The sequence below is a fragment of the Microcebus murinus genome, chromosome 13 (genome assembly GCF_040939455.1).
Source record: "Microcebus murinus isolate Inina chromosome 13, M.murinus_Inina_mat1.0, whole genome shotgun sequence".
NCBI lineage: Eukaryota > Metazoa > Chordata > Mammalia > Primates > Cheirogaleidae > Microcebus > Microcebus murinus.
In genome coordinates this window covers 75,760,848-75,774,897 of record NC_134116.1, presented here as the reverse complement: position 1 = coordinate 75,774,897, position 14,050 = coordinate 75,760,848, and the positions used below count along the sequence as shown (strand labels likewise).

General features: G+C 40.3%; 1 protein-coding gene across 1 annotated transcript in view; it reads right to left on the bottom strand.

The window, feature by feature from the left end:
- Window positions 1-14,050, bottom strand: part of FLT1 (fms related receptor tyrosine kinase 1) — a 171,072-nt gene that overhangs the window by 42,600 nt on the left and 114,422 nt on the right. The window contains exon 15 of the mRNA XM_076009526.1: window positions 7,762-7,893. Within this exon, the coding sequence (XP_075865641.1) occupies window positions 7,762-7,893 (132 nt within the window). The remainder of the gene's footprint in view (window positions 1-7,761; window positions 7,894-14,050) is intronic.

Genomic DNA, 14,050 nt, shown 5'->3' with positions numbered 1-14,050 from the left:
ATTTGAAGTAACTATTTAGGTGGGTTTATTGCTCACTAAACTCTTCGGATTGGAAGAGAAGAACATGTTTTTTGTTCATTTTGTTCTCCAGCACTGGCCCAGAGGAAGTCTCAAAAAAGATTCATGTCTGGATGAGGAGAAAATAGATCCACCTGGGCTTATTCTAGGGTTCCTGACCAAGGTGAGCCAATTAACAGTGCTGCAGCCTCCTGTTGAAAACCCAGTAACCAGTAAGCCAGATAGCCTGACTATGTAGGTTTTTTAAAGCTTATTGAAGTATTAAAATTGGCCTGCAGACCTTTATTACTGTTTATGAAGCTTTTTAGGAATCTGTGTATACCAGTTTGGAACCACTCTTTAGGCCAGTGGTGATGTATGGAAATACTGTATTCAGATTAAATTTAAAGTACATTTTCAAGAATAATTTTAAGTAAGTATATTTAAAATTGTTGTCATGTGACATTAGGTCTGGAGCACATTTTTATTTATTTATTTATTATTTATGTAGTTATTTATTTTGAGACAGAGTCTCGCTCTGTTGCCTGGGCTAGAGTGCCAGGGTGTCAGCGTAGCTCACAGCAACCTCAAACTCCTGGGCTCAAGCTATCCTGCTGCCTTAGCCTTTTGAGCAGCTGGGACTACAGGTGCACCACCACACCTGGCTAATTTCTCTATTTTTAGTAGAGACAGGGTCTCGCTGTTGCTCAGGCTGGTCTCAAACTTCTGAGCTCAAGGGATCCTCCTGCCTCAGCCTCCCAGAATGGTAGGATTACAGGCATGAACCACCACACTGGGCCCACATTTTTATTATAACAGTTTAATTCTTAGGTCAAATAGTAATTCTGTGGCTTAGAACACCATTTGGGTGACTGACTGGTTAAGTCCAGGGAAATTATAATACAGAAAATTTTGTTGGTATGGAATTTGGTATCTCATATTAACAAACCATTAATGTTAGCTAATACAAAGACTGTTTTTACTATATGTCAGAGACTATTTTAAACGTGTTAATCCTTACAACAATTAGTTTACCATTATTAGCATCCTCATTTTGCAATGAGAAAATCGAGGCAACAGGAAGGTCAGTGACTTGCAAAGGTTATGCAGCTTGTGAGCAGTGGGGTGCCTGGCTTTGGAACTAGTCCTCTTGGCCACCATGTTCTGCTGCCTTTGAATTGAGACGTAATAGACCTGGTGCCAATTCTCAGCTCTGCCATGTCCTAGCTGTGTAACTCTGGACAAGTCATTCAAACTTCTTGTGCCTAGATTCTCACTTTTAAAATAACTGCACTTCCTTGTAAGGATTGTTGCAAAAATTAAGCAGGATTATGCATGTCACATGTGTAACACAGTGCACTGCATGTTCAGTAAGTGTACTGTGTGCACTTATTCATAAGATGTAATGACAAAATCCCAGGCCCTCACAGAGCCCAACACCAAGTTCACTAGGCCTAACACCCGCGTCTATGATGCCCTATGTGGCTTCATGCCAACCTAGTTTCCACAGGAATTAAGATGGATATTTTTTGAGTTTGAATTATTTTGCCTCAAGAACTATCTACAAAGTTCTCAAGTCACCCTAACTGAATTCTATCACCATGCTTTTGAATCCTTGATCAAGGCCAGCTTTATGTCATAGGTTAGATTTGAAGTAAAAAGATATATGTATCCCACCCCCAGCCTTTCCGTGTGGCACAGTGACCAGCTGGTTCATCTCTGTTTTGAGCACTACTCTCTCACTGGGAAACCCCTCTAAATTGCCAATACCCGTGAGAGGAATAGCATCAATCCCTGACATATTCATGTGAATTGGTTTATCACATCCTTTCTCAGTGCCAGGATAGCCATGAGGGTGAATTTGGGGCAGGGTTCAGGAAGAGAAGAGCTAAAGTGGAGGATGGTCAGGGAGCAGAGGAGGGTCAAAAAGGAGAACTGAAAACAAATTTGGCCCACCATGGGTGACAAAAAGGAGTGTCTGGAGACCCATGGCAATTTTGTTCTGAGCTTTTTCTGTTCTTGACTCTTGGGATTTTTATTAGAGAATGTAGTGTATACTTCCTACTGTATGAGTCCTTTCTCAAATAAGTGTCAGTGTGCAATCATTGTGGTGCAAACTTTGCAAATCATACCTGTAATACCATGTCAAGTATTTGGACTAAAGGACCCCAAGGCAGTCTTTTTGGGCCTTCATGATTTTGGTATCTATCAACTATCTTCAAAAGCTGTTTAAGGTGGTAGTTGTTCTTTAAGTTATTATTTTCCTCTATGTAATTATAAATGCTATTGGAATACAGTAAGGCCTAAATCTATTATAAAGATGTTCTTGTATATATTGTGGTTATTACTTGCAATAATAATTATAATGTGTAGTTTATCTTAAGTCGTTGGATGAAAATGTGCCATGCTTTCATTGTAACAGTCCCGTTGAGTCCCATGGGCTATCGAGTGCTGTGTTAATTTCAGAAATGGTTTTGGTTGCTCACAGTTTTGTTGTTGGTTTTGGTACTGGAACTTCCCCTTTGAGAGCTCCATGTGTGCTTGTGCTGGTGCTTGGTCCAAACCAAACAAGACCTGTGATTATTTAAAGAAGCTACTTTGACTCCACAGTCCATTCATCCTTTTCAGATACAAAAATAACACATTGTTTTATCTATGAGTATAAGAATCCATTTTCAAAGGAAATAAAAAGAGCAGACAGTTTCCTTCCTGACTAATTCATGAACCTCTTCAAATCTGTTAAACATAGTCACAGACACAACTTGTTTGCTTGGTTTCATTTTCTAAACTTAATTTGACAAGATAGGTCAGTGTGAAGGGTCCCTATGCATCTAACAGGAAACCAAGTCTAACTCTAGGGAATGTTTCAGAGCCACCAAGGTGATGAGAACAACAGTGACTGTAGAGTTAGAATCCAATTTCAACTATAAAATCACTGAGCAGGTACCACATTCAACGGCTGTGAACAGCACCCAGGGATCGAATTGTAACTCAGTGAGCCCGAAGTCCTTCAGCCCAAGACACTGCCCCTGCCTCCTACACGCAGGCTTTCCTAGGAGCCGCATAGTACCAATTTTGAAAAATTCTTTCTATTCAAAATTATATCCTTACATGGGGCTGACACCTGCCTCCTGGACACTTCACCACCATTTCCTTTCCTTGGTTCTAGTAATCTTTTCTGGTGTGTCAAAGAATAAGTTAAATGCTTCCTGTCTCAGAAAGATCCTTAGGTGTTTGAAGAAAACAATCATGTCACTCCCAAGTCATCTCTTTTTTAGACTAAATATCCTAATTTTCTGGCACTATTCTATCATAACCCTATCCAGGACATGGCTGCGTTTATTTATATTTCTCTTATAAATGACCACAATATTCCAGGTGTAATTCGATGATTGCAGATTATGTAATCTGTTTTCTCAGCTAATTACAATTTTTGAGCAAAGAAGTTGATACAGCCATCACTCTGAGAGCAGGTAAAACATTTATAAAAGAGAGCAAGGGAACAGGCCAAAAAACTATAAAAAGCGGAAACAAGAACTCAGTAAGCATGGCAGTTAGGAGCAATAGGGGTAAAAAGAAGGACACACACACACATATCTGTATATGTATGTTTATAGTGTCTACATCCGCCTTGCAAACTGCACCATTTCTCTCAGTGATTAATCCCACATGAGGAAAAGAGGCCATGCGTGAGTCCTAAGTACCAATTCCTCAGAAAATTCAATGGACTGGCCAATAAGAACTATTTAGAATTACTTAGACTCTGCTGTTGCCAAGGAGAATATCCAGGCAGAGGGTCCACGGTTGCCACATAATTCACTGCCTTGTACACCTGGCCAGTGCGACACCCTATGATGCCCCTCCTGGAAGTCAAGTCACATGGCATATTCTTTTTTGTCTCTGTGAGCTCCTTGAGCCCTTATTAGTAGCATTGTGTAGTCTGTATTGTACAAACTAGTATGTCTACCCTTAGGAGGAATTCAAAATGTTTGGTGATCTGGTTCATGTGCACCTTAATCTTTCTTCAACTAGATTTTCAAAGCACACTGAGAGCAGGGATCGTGGCTAACACTTCCATATCCTGCATAGTCCTGGGAAAACAAATAAGTTGTCAACAACTCATGGAATGTGGCTTCTCTCTCTTGCCCTAAACAATGTATTTCTTTTTTCTGACTTTAAGTGGTGGTTTTCCAAATAGACTAATCCAACAAACATTTATCAAGCACTCTGGAATAGGAAAGTGAGCAATAAACAACGGTAAGCGTTGTGTTAAAGGTACGTCCGGAGTGTTACAGGAGTGCAGAGGGAAAACGATGGCGAGACAGGAGATCAGGCATGGAGAAAGTGACGCAAGAGCAAAAGCGGGGTGAGGAGGATTGCTCAGGCAGAGCAAGTTGGGAGGGAAGGCTTTGCAGACATGAGGAAGGAGACGTGCGAAGCAGAGAGGCAGGGAGGAGCCGTGTGCAGGGACTCCCACATCACTTAGCTGCAGCTGGGGGCGCGTGGGCAGGGATAAAAGAGGATCCTGGAAAGGGAGCCTGCAAGGACCTGTGTGCCTGGAGGAGGTAACAGGCCACCAGGAACCACGCGAGATTTTAAAGCGTGAAGTAACAGGTCATAAGATGAGTTGTTGAAAAGATCACAGTAGATCGAGGGCATTAGACTGGAGGAGGGTGAGGGGAGACTGGTTTGCAGGCTGAGAGATGCTGTCAAGAGACGATAAGGGTCAGGACATGTGCAATGACAGCTGGTAGGGGCAATTCAAGTGACAATTATCCCTACTTCCTCAAGAGGAAATGACATAGGTTGATAGAAACTTTTAGAAATTATCAGTAATGCGGTATTCTGACTTTTCAGAAAAGCATAATGTTAGTGGGAAAAAGAATTGGTGTAGGAAATCTAGAGGTATGTAGAGAGAAAACCAAAATAATAGGATAACTGCAAGAGTGCTTTTGCTCTACTTTCTACTAAGCTCTTGTAGACAACTGTCTCAGGCACTCAGGAATGAGAAGAGTGGAGAAAGGGTGGAAATATTCTGATATTTACACAGATACAGACTTGAGGCTCAGCCTTACCATGTGTTTATTGTGTGACTTTAAGCAAGTTATTTAACCTGTTTGAGTCTCCATCTTCCTCTCTGTAGACTGAGGATGCTTCTATTTATTTCTTTGGATTCTTACAAGGTTAACAGGATTAAATATGCCAAATGTCTAGCACAGTGCCTGTGCGTAAAGGTACTAACTAAATAGGTTTCCCGCTAAGTGCTGGGCATGGGTCTGGGATACAAAGATATGTCAGAGAGTTCCTGCCTCAAAAGGTTTACAAATCAGTAGGTAAGAGAAGCATATCAATGCCAAAATAAAAATAAAATGCAGAATAAAATACATACTGACTAATGATCCTAGAACCATGGAGTGAGAGAGCAGAGTGTCTAACTGAGCTGTTCATCCTGGAGGCTATCACAGGGTAGAAAGCATGTAAACTGGCCTTAGAGGATAAGGAGCATTTGGCCGGAGTGCTGGAGTGGGGATGGAGCCTGGACAAAGGACATTCCAGGCTGTGTTAGCATCACTAACAAAGGCCAGGCTTGGCATTATGTGGTGACAAAAGTACTGGCTCTTATCCAATCTGGGAGGCCCACAGTGCCGCTGATCTGGCCTTGGCAGTGAGAGAATAAGAGCAGGCCTCCTGGAGAGCAGGCTTATGCAAACAGAAGAGTGGTGGTCTTGACTGGTGGGCAGAAGAAACTCACAGACCAGCTGTTGTAAAGCACAATTTTAAGCAAAGTGGCTTCTGAGAAACCCAGATCAGCCTGGCAGGAAAGGGGAAGGGAAAGGAAGTCTTTGGGAAGACCTACTAAGTTGGACAAATGTCTCTGCTCCATGCCAGGGCTTTTCCCAAGCCATCAGATGTCCCCTCACATTCCCTGGTAGGGAAGAGAGGAACAGGTATGTGACAAGGAAGGTGGCCATCAGTGGGGCAAGGTCCGGTTTTTCACCTTGCGTCTGCCATCACCTGGTTGTATGATTTAGGTCAGTTATTTCAGACCTCTCTGACGGTTTATTAACAACTGCTGTGTGTATCTTACGGGGTTGTTGGGAAGATGTCAGGGAAACCACTGTTTGCTTTGAGGCTCAGGGAGGCCTCCTTGCTCTCTCTGGCCTCATGCAGTCACTCCTGAGCCATGCTGTGGTCCTTGTTATAAGACCGATTTGAGGAAGGAGGTGTTAAAGAGATGCACACTTTAAGCTGTTTTCCTCATGTGTGAGCAGAAGGATCAAAGGTATTTTGAGGCCAGGCGCGGTGGCTCACGCCTGTAATCCTAGCAGTCTGGGAGGCCAAGGCGGGCAGATTGCTCGAGGTCAGGAGTTTGAAACCAGCCTGAGCAAGAGCGAGACCCTGTCTCTACTATAAATAGAAAGAAATTAATTGGCCAACTAATATATATAGAACAAAAAATTAGCCAGGCATGGTGGCGCATGCCTGTAGTCCCAGCTACTCGGGAGGCTGAGGCAGCAGGATTGCTTGAGCCCAGGAGTTTGAGGTTGCTGTGAGCTAGGCTGGCGCCATGGCACTCACTCTAGCCTGGGCAACAAAGTGAGACTCTGTCTCAAAAAAAAAAAAAAGTATTTTGAAACAAGAATCATTTGGGAGACAAACAGGAATATTACTAGAGCTATTTGGAAAATGCATTTTCTGAAATCTTTTACTTTTTCTGAAAGTATAGATTTGTGATAGAGTAGTTTCAGATTTTCAGGAGACTCTACAATCATATCCCTGTAAAATGAATGGAGATAATGTTCTGTTTTAAAAGAGTCTTAATTCTCAGAGGTATACTGTTTAAGCAATGTAAATTTCCAAGAAGTTTAGAAATAAAGCATATTGCCTTCCTCCCAGTTCCTCCTGAGAAATTCTTGCATATTCCGCAGTCTGCTGAGTAGTGTTCAGAAATAGGCTGCTGGACACATTTCTTCTTTTCTGGTAAAACACCAACATACCATAGATACTTACATCTAAGAGGTACTTACATCTAAGGGGTGCCAATTTGACATTTTACAATGCTGGAAATTTTTTGTTTTGGATGGTTTTTAGCATTGGAAATTTGAAACTGAAGTCTAAACTATTTTCTGAGTGGAAGCCACGTGGTCCCAGCCAGAGTAGGACGAGGCCTCTTTGTATTTTGTTGCTCGTTGAACTGTCTGAGGCCTATAAAGAGGAAGCACTTGGAATATTTTTCTTAAATGTGGTGTGTTTATTATATGTTGCTTCTCTCTAATAATATTTTATAGCCTACTTCATTTTAAAAACCTGCTTATGAAAACATTTGGAATAGCAGCGTCTGTCTAACTTCTGGGAATTAGAAAAGGAAAGCAAATTAGAAAAGGAAAGCAATTTCCAGTGTGTCTGCCTCCCCCCCCAGCAATATTTTCTTCCTTCTCTCACAGGTATGGGCACTCTGGCCATTTTCTGTGGGTCAGTATAATCACACTGTCAGCAGCTAGGGTTCCTTTCTTCTGGAACTGCTTCTCCTACAGAGACTGTGTTCAGATGCGGGCCCTCGAGGATGGCCAGCCAGTGTCTTCCCCTTCTGCCTCGCCAGACAGCACCAGACAGTCCCTTCCCGGAGGGGGAGGGCTGGGGGAAGGAGGTCAGGGAAAGGAACAGACTGGAGCAGGCAGCAGGAGACTGGGAGGTGGAAAGTTAAACAAACAGGGAAATACATGTCTGACCAGTTTCTTGTTGCTTTCTTAAGCAGCTGTTTACCTTGAACAGTGAGGTATGCTGAACTTTCCACAGAGCCCTTCTGGTTGGTGGCTTTGCAGTGATAGACGCCTTCATCCTCTTCTGTGACTCTTTCAATAAATAGCGTGCTGCTTCCTGGTCCTAAAATAATTCCTGAGGAGTGAGATGTTTAGATTAGTGGGCCTGGGTGACAAACAAAAACAGCTACTTCTGTAACACAAGCATTCTGCATTCAGACAAGGAAATCCGAGCTTTAGTTAACCTGGGTCAGGGCTGCTTATTTGTTTGCTCCTGGTCCAGGCTTTCTAACAGCACCTTTGCCACCCAGCAGAGCTGTGACCCCAGCTTGGAGACACAGAGCCACTCACTGTGAAGAAAGGAATGAGAGGGAGCGGCCACACCCCAGTTGCAAGTTGTAGGTACCAAGAAGGTAGCATAGCTAATAATAACAGCTGCCATTACTTGATGGCCACTGTCTGCTAGGCACCACGTGACACACTAGTCATATCTTGACATTTACAGCCACCCTGGCAAGGTAATATTGTCTCCCTTTTACAAATGAGGAAACTGAGATTCCGCAAGGTCAAACTGCTCAATAATAAGGAAACAACTCTATTTAACTTGACCAATTTGCAATTTGACTGAATGTACATTTGTGGAATATGGGCCAAAGGAAATTATGTTTCATCTGTTATGTGGCCTGGTGAGGCAGTATGGCACAGTGGGGACAAGGAGGTAGGGCTGTTTTAATCTGTGCCTTACTTACCACTTTAAGCTTTGTCACTTTAGGCAAGTGACTTAACCTTCCTAAGTTTCACTTTCCTCTATTTTGAAAATGAAAGCAGTTTTATAAGTGAAAAAATAAATGGCAAGCGCATGGGACTTGGTAAGTGCTCCATAAACACAAGCTCAAGTATTGCTACAGAGCATGGGATGATGGAAGGAGCCCCATGGATTTTCAGACCCCTGAAAAGTTTCAAGACCTAGTAGCTTCAACACCTACTACTATCACCAAGTATTTATTGAGTATTTACTCTGGCATCAGTCTGTAATACAGATAGCAGGCCAAGACCTGGGCAAGCTAGGACATAGTATCTGCTGAAGAGAGAAAATTAATTCATACCAAACACACATATATACATTCTCTCTCTCATACACACACACAACACTCACACACATACCTGCAAACAGAAAATGTTAATGGATGAGAATGAATAATGCAGCACAGTATACTCAATTAAGTACAAAGCCTGGTGCAGGGAAGGAGATCAGTAAGGAAGGGGTACTCTGGGAAGGCTGCATAGAAGAGGTGGCCTTTGAGCAGAGGTTTGAAGGATTATCAGAGGTTAAAGTGAGAAAGAAGGCATGAGAAAAGGCATGATGTGGAAATGAATATGCATTGAGTACTTATTCTGGAATAGTGATCAAGTAGGCCTGACCAGACCATAGGCCATATTTTATTAGTTTAACTAGTTTATATTTCCCTTTATTATAAAAGATATACTCAATATAGAAAACTCGAGAAGTATTTGAAAGCGTGAAACATTTAATATTACAAAGTTATAGTAATCAAAACAGCATAGTACTAGTATAAAAACAGACACATCAGCCAATGGAATAGGATAGAGAGGCCGGAAATAAACCCAAATATCTACAGTCAATTGATTTTCAACAAGGTGCCAAGAACACACAATGAGGAAAGGACAGTCTCTTCAATAAATGATGTTGAGAAAACTGGATATCCACATATGGAAGAATGAATATGGACCCTTATCTCAGTCCTTATACAAAGATCAACTCAACATGGATTAAAGACTTGGTAAGATCTGAAACTGTAAAACTACTAGAAGAAAATGTAGAGGAAAACTCTGTGACATAGGTTTGGGCAGAGATTTCTTGGATATGACACCAAAAGTACAGGCAATGAAAGAAAAAATAGACAAATGGGATTGCAATAAACTAAAAAGCTTCTGCACAGCAAAGGAAATAATTAACAGAGTAAAGAGACAACCCACAGATTGGGAGAAAATATTTGCAAATCATACATCAGATAAAGGGCCAATATCCAAAATATACAAGAAACTCAAACTCTCAATAATACGAAAACAACCCTATTTAAAAATGGCCAAAGGAATTGAACAGACATTTCTTAAAAGAAGACATACAAATGGACAACAGATAATATGAAAAAATGCTCAATATTTCTAATCATCAAAGAAATGCAAATCAAAACCAAGTAAGATATATCAACAGAGTAGAGCCAGCTTAAAAAAAATATCCAAATGAGATAGCACTTCACGTTTTTGTTAGATTGTCTATTATCAAAAAAGATGAAATATAACAAGTGTTGCTGAGGATGTGGAGAAGAGGGAACCATCATACGCTATTGGTGGTATTGTAAATTAGTGCAGGCATTTTGGAAAGCAGCATGGAGATTTCTCCAACTAAAAATAGCATTACCATATGATCTAGTAATCCTGCTACTGAGTAGATACCCAAAGGAATTGAAATCAGTATGCCAAAGAGATGTCTGCACTCCCGTGTTCACTGTAGCATTATTCATGATAGTCACGTAAGTGTCCATCAATAGATGAATAGATTTAAAAAATGTAGCATATATTTTATATACACAATGGGATACTATTCAGCCTCAAAAAAACAGGAAATTCTGTCATCGACAACAACATGGATGAACCTAGAGGACATTATGTTAAGTGAAATAAGCCAGACACAGAAAGACAAATACCGCATGATCTCACTTATATGTGCAATATAAAAAAGTCAAACTCATAGAAGCAGAGAGTGGAATAGTGATTACCACAGGCTGGGGAGGGGGAGGTGGACAGGGAAAGGAGAGACCTTGGTTATGGGTACAAAGTTATGCTTAGATAGGAGGAATATATTCTGGTGTTCTATTACACAGCAAAGTGTAGTTTAATGTATATTTCAAAATAGCTAAAAGAAAGGATTTTAAAGTTCTCACCGTGAAGAAATGACATTTGAGGCGATGGTTATGCTAATTAGTCCGATTTGATCATTCCATATTGTATACATGTATTGAAACATCATATTGTACCCCATCAGTATATACAATTATTTGTCAATTTAGAGAAATATAAAAAACCTACAAACTACAAACTCCTACAATCTTACCTCTCCGATGTTCTTCCTTTGGTATATTTATTTATTTATTTTTGAGACAGGGTTTGGCTCTGTCGCCCAGGCTAGAATGCAGTGGCATCATCATAGCTCACAGCAACCTCAAACTCCTGGGCTCAAGCAGATCCTCCTTCGTCAGTCTCCTGAGTAGCTGGGACTATAGGTGTGCACCACCACACCCAGCTAATTTTTCTATTTTTTGTAAAGATGAGGTCTTGCTCTTGCTCAAGCTAGTCTCAAACTCCTGGCCTCAGCTTCCCAAAGTACTAGGATTACAGGCATGAGCCACCGTGCCTGGCCTGCTTTTTCTTATTTAGGTTTTTAATCTATCTGAATTTTCTTTGGGGAAGGGATATGTGTATGGTATGAGGTAAGGATCTAATTTTTACCATATACACAGCCAATTATCCCAGCATCATTTATTGAATAATCTGTTCTTTTCCCACTGAGTTGTGGTGCCAGCTCCGTCAGATACTAAGTTTCCATATATTTATTTGTGGTTCTGTTTCTAGGCTGTGCATTTGTTCACAAAGACCTCTATTTATCTATCCCTGTACCACAACTTTTAAATTATGATGGCCTGATAATATATCTTGATATCTGGTGTGGCCTGACCACATCTTTTTCAAAATGGTCTTGACTGTTATTGGCCCTTCATGCCTTAATATGAATTTCAGGTTCAGCTTGTAAAATGCTGTAAAAAATACTATTGGGATTTTGAGTGGAATTCTACTGAATTTATATAATAATTTAGGGGAAACTGTCATATTTGCTTTTGGATTGAATAATATGAAATTGTCAGTATTTCAGCCTACAAAAATGGCAATATGGTTCTACCTAATAATAAATGTTCTGTCTAAGAATGTCAAGTATCTTTGAGTTATTTAGGTCTTCTATAGCATTTAATAGTTTTATGATTTCTCATTAAATATCTTGCTTATCTTTAATTATATTTATTCCTAGATATGTTGTAATTTTTGTTGTTATGTAAAATGTTACAGGGTTCTCTGAAGGGTCACTCTATCTGAGTTTTCTCTTTCTTTGGATATTAGACATTAGAACTAATATGAAGAACTTTGTGTTGCTGAGATACTTTAATTGTAGGCCTGCTTGCTTCTAAAGGGATAGCCTAATTCATTTCCACGTGCTTATTTGTGTCTCTCCCTGGCTTCTGACACTGCATACAGATTCTTCAACTGCTAAAAACATAATTCCTATGGAAACTCATCATTTATTTCTCTTTAACATAAGACGCTATATCAGATTGAACCAAATAGGCATAGATCAGAACTTGCAAAGATAGATGGCTTCTGGGGCTGGGCACGTAACACAAATGAGTTGAGGGTGAGATAATGCGAGGGGGACTGTGACTATGGAGCATAGAAAGCCTCTCTCCGTCTAAAATTGGAAGCCTCTACTTAGCTTGGGAATTTGGATATTTGAGTCCAGTATTGTCTTCTGAGTTTTAGAGAGAAGGCAGAAATATGAATTTTTTATGCTAAACCTCATGATTTTTAAATATTGGAACAAGATCAACTTATATACACTAACTGTGAGGGGCAATAAAAACATGTCATGTATGCTGCATAGATTAGACACAACTTTGACTTAGGGGATGTACATGGGGATACGCTTTTATATTTTTATTAAGCAAGGACCTTCGTGATCTGGCCCCTCCCCATTCCCCCAGCTTCTGTGCCTATTATATCCCTAAATGTGTCCTTGATATGAGCCATGCTGATCTATTCACAGTTCATGTTAAGGCTCAGGGACTTTGCACATATTCCCTTGGCACATGGTTAACATTTACTTGTCCTTTAATATTCAGCTGAAGGATTAGCTGTTCTGGAAAGCATTTTCTGATTCTCTTAGATCTCTTCTCTGTTACTCCCATATTACCCTGTGCATGCCTCTAACCTGGTACTTACCATTTTGTAGCAACTTTCTTATCTGCCCTCTGCACTGTGGGCTCCCGGAGAATGCTAACTCTGCCTAATTCATCACTGAGTCCTCAGTGTCTAGTGCTGTGATGACAGACAGCTGATCTTCAGTAAATGAGAAAATGACCAAATAAATGAAGACAAAGGAAAATGGAATAGAGGAAGTGAAGTAGGGGAGTGAGCTTCGCAATACCTGCTGAATATTGTGAAGCTAAGCTTGTCATTAATGCTAACTCTCTATGTGGTAATATTGACTGATGACCTGTAGCATGTCCAGCTCTCCTCAGAATTTATAAAATTGCATGTGAGTTAATTTTGTCTTCTTAAGGTTCTAAAAGTCCCAGTTCCTGGAGCTTAGAAATGTAGTAAACTCAGGTGGTTTCATGGGCTTACTAAGACAGTAGCCCCAAAGGGATAAGTAAAAATTTACACTGGGCTATATTTTAGGAACCTGTCATGTACTCCATAGTATGTGATGATGAGACTCAGTGCAAGGACCTGAATTACCTACTGGGTTGGTTGCTAATGGGGGTTGTGGGATCAGTTTGTGACTTTGTTTGGTCTATACATGTATCCCTGGGATGTAGTCTAAATTTTCAATGTGTCCAACCCTTTTAATTGTCCAGGAACTTTGAAAAAAATTTTATTTCTTTCCATTATACCTTGAGGTGAAGGACAGTCTTGGCATTTTACATATGAGCACCATATTACCCAGGGAAGATCATGGAATATAATTTTAATCCAATTTACCATTAAGTAAATAAATCTGTAGAGCTTTTCAATTCCCCTATTTGATTAAATAAATGTACATCAAGTGTTTACCTCCTGTTCCTTAATACACACAAAGAATGACTTGTCACTTTCCTAAATTGGCCTACTTAGTATGATCAGTGACTCCTGTTTTATTGCTCTGTTGACCACCTGTACTTCTGACTCAGAGAAACTTATGTCTATCCAATTTGGCCAAACTAATCTTCATCATCAAAACTGTCTTTGTTAGTCATCAAAGTCCAATTCAGATGTCATCTCTCTCATGAAACCTCCCCTGATCAGCCATCAGGAGTGCCAATTTGTATCTGATGGATTTTTATACCACTCACCATTGCACATTTATGAATTGACTTTGTTTGTACCTTTTATGTGTACATTTTTCAAAGGTAAGGACTAAATGTTGCTTATTTTCATTTTCTCTAGAATATAACAAAGTGTCT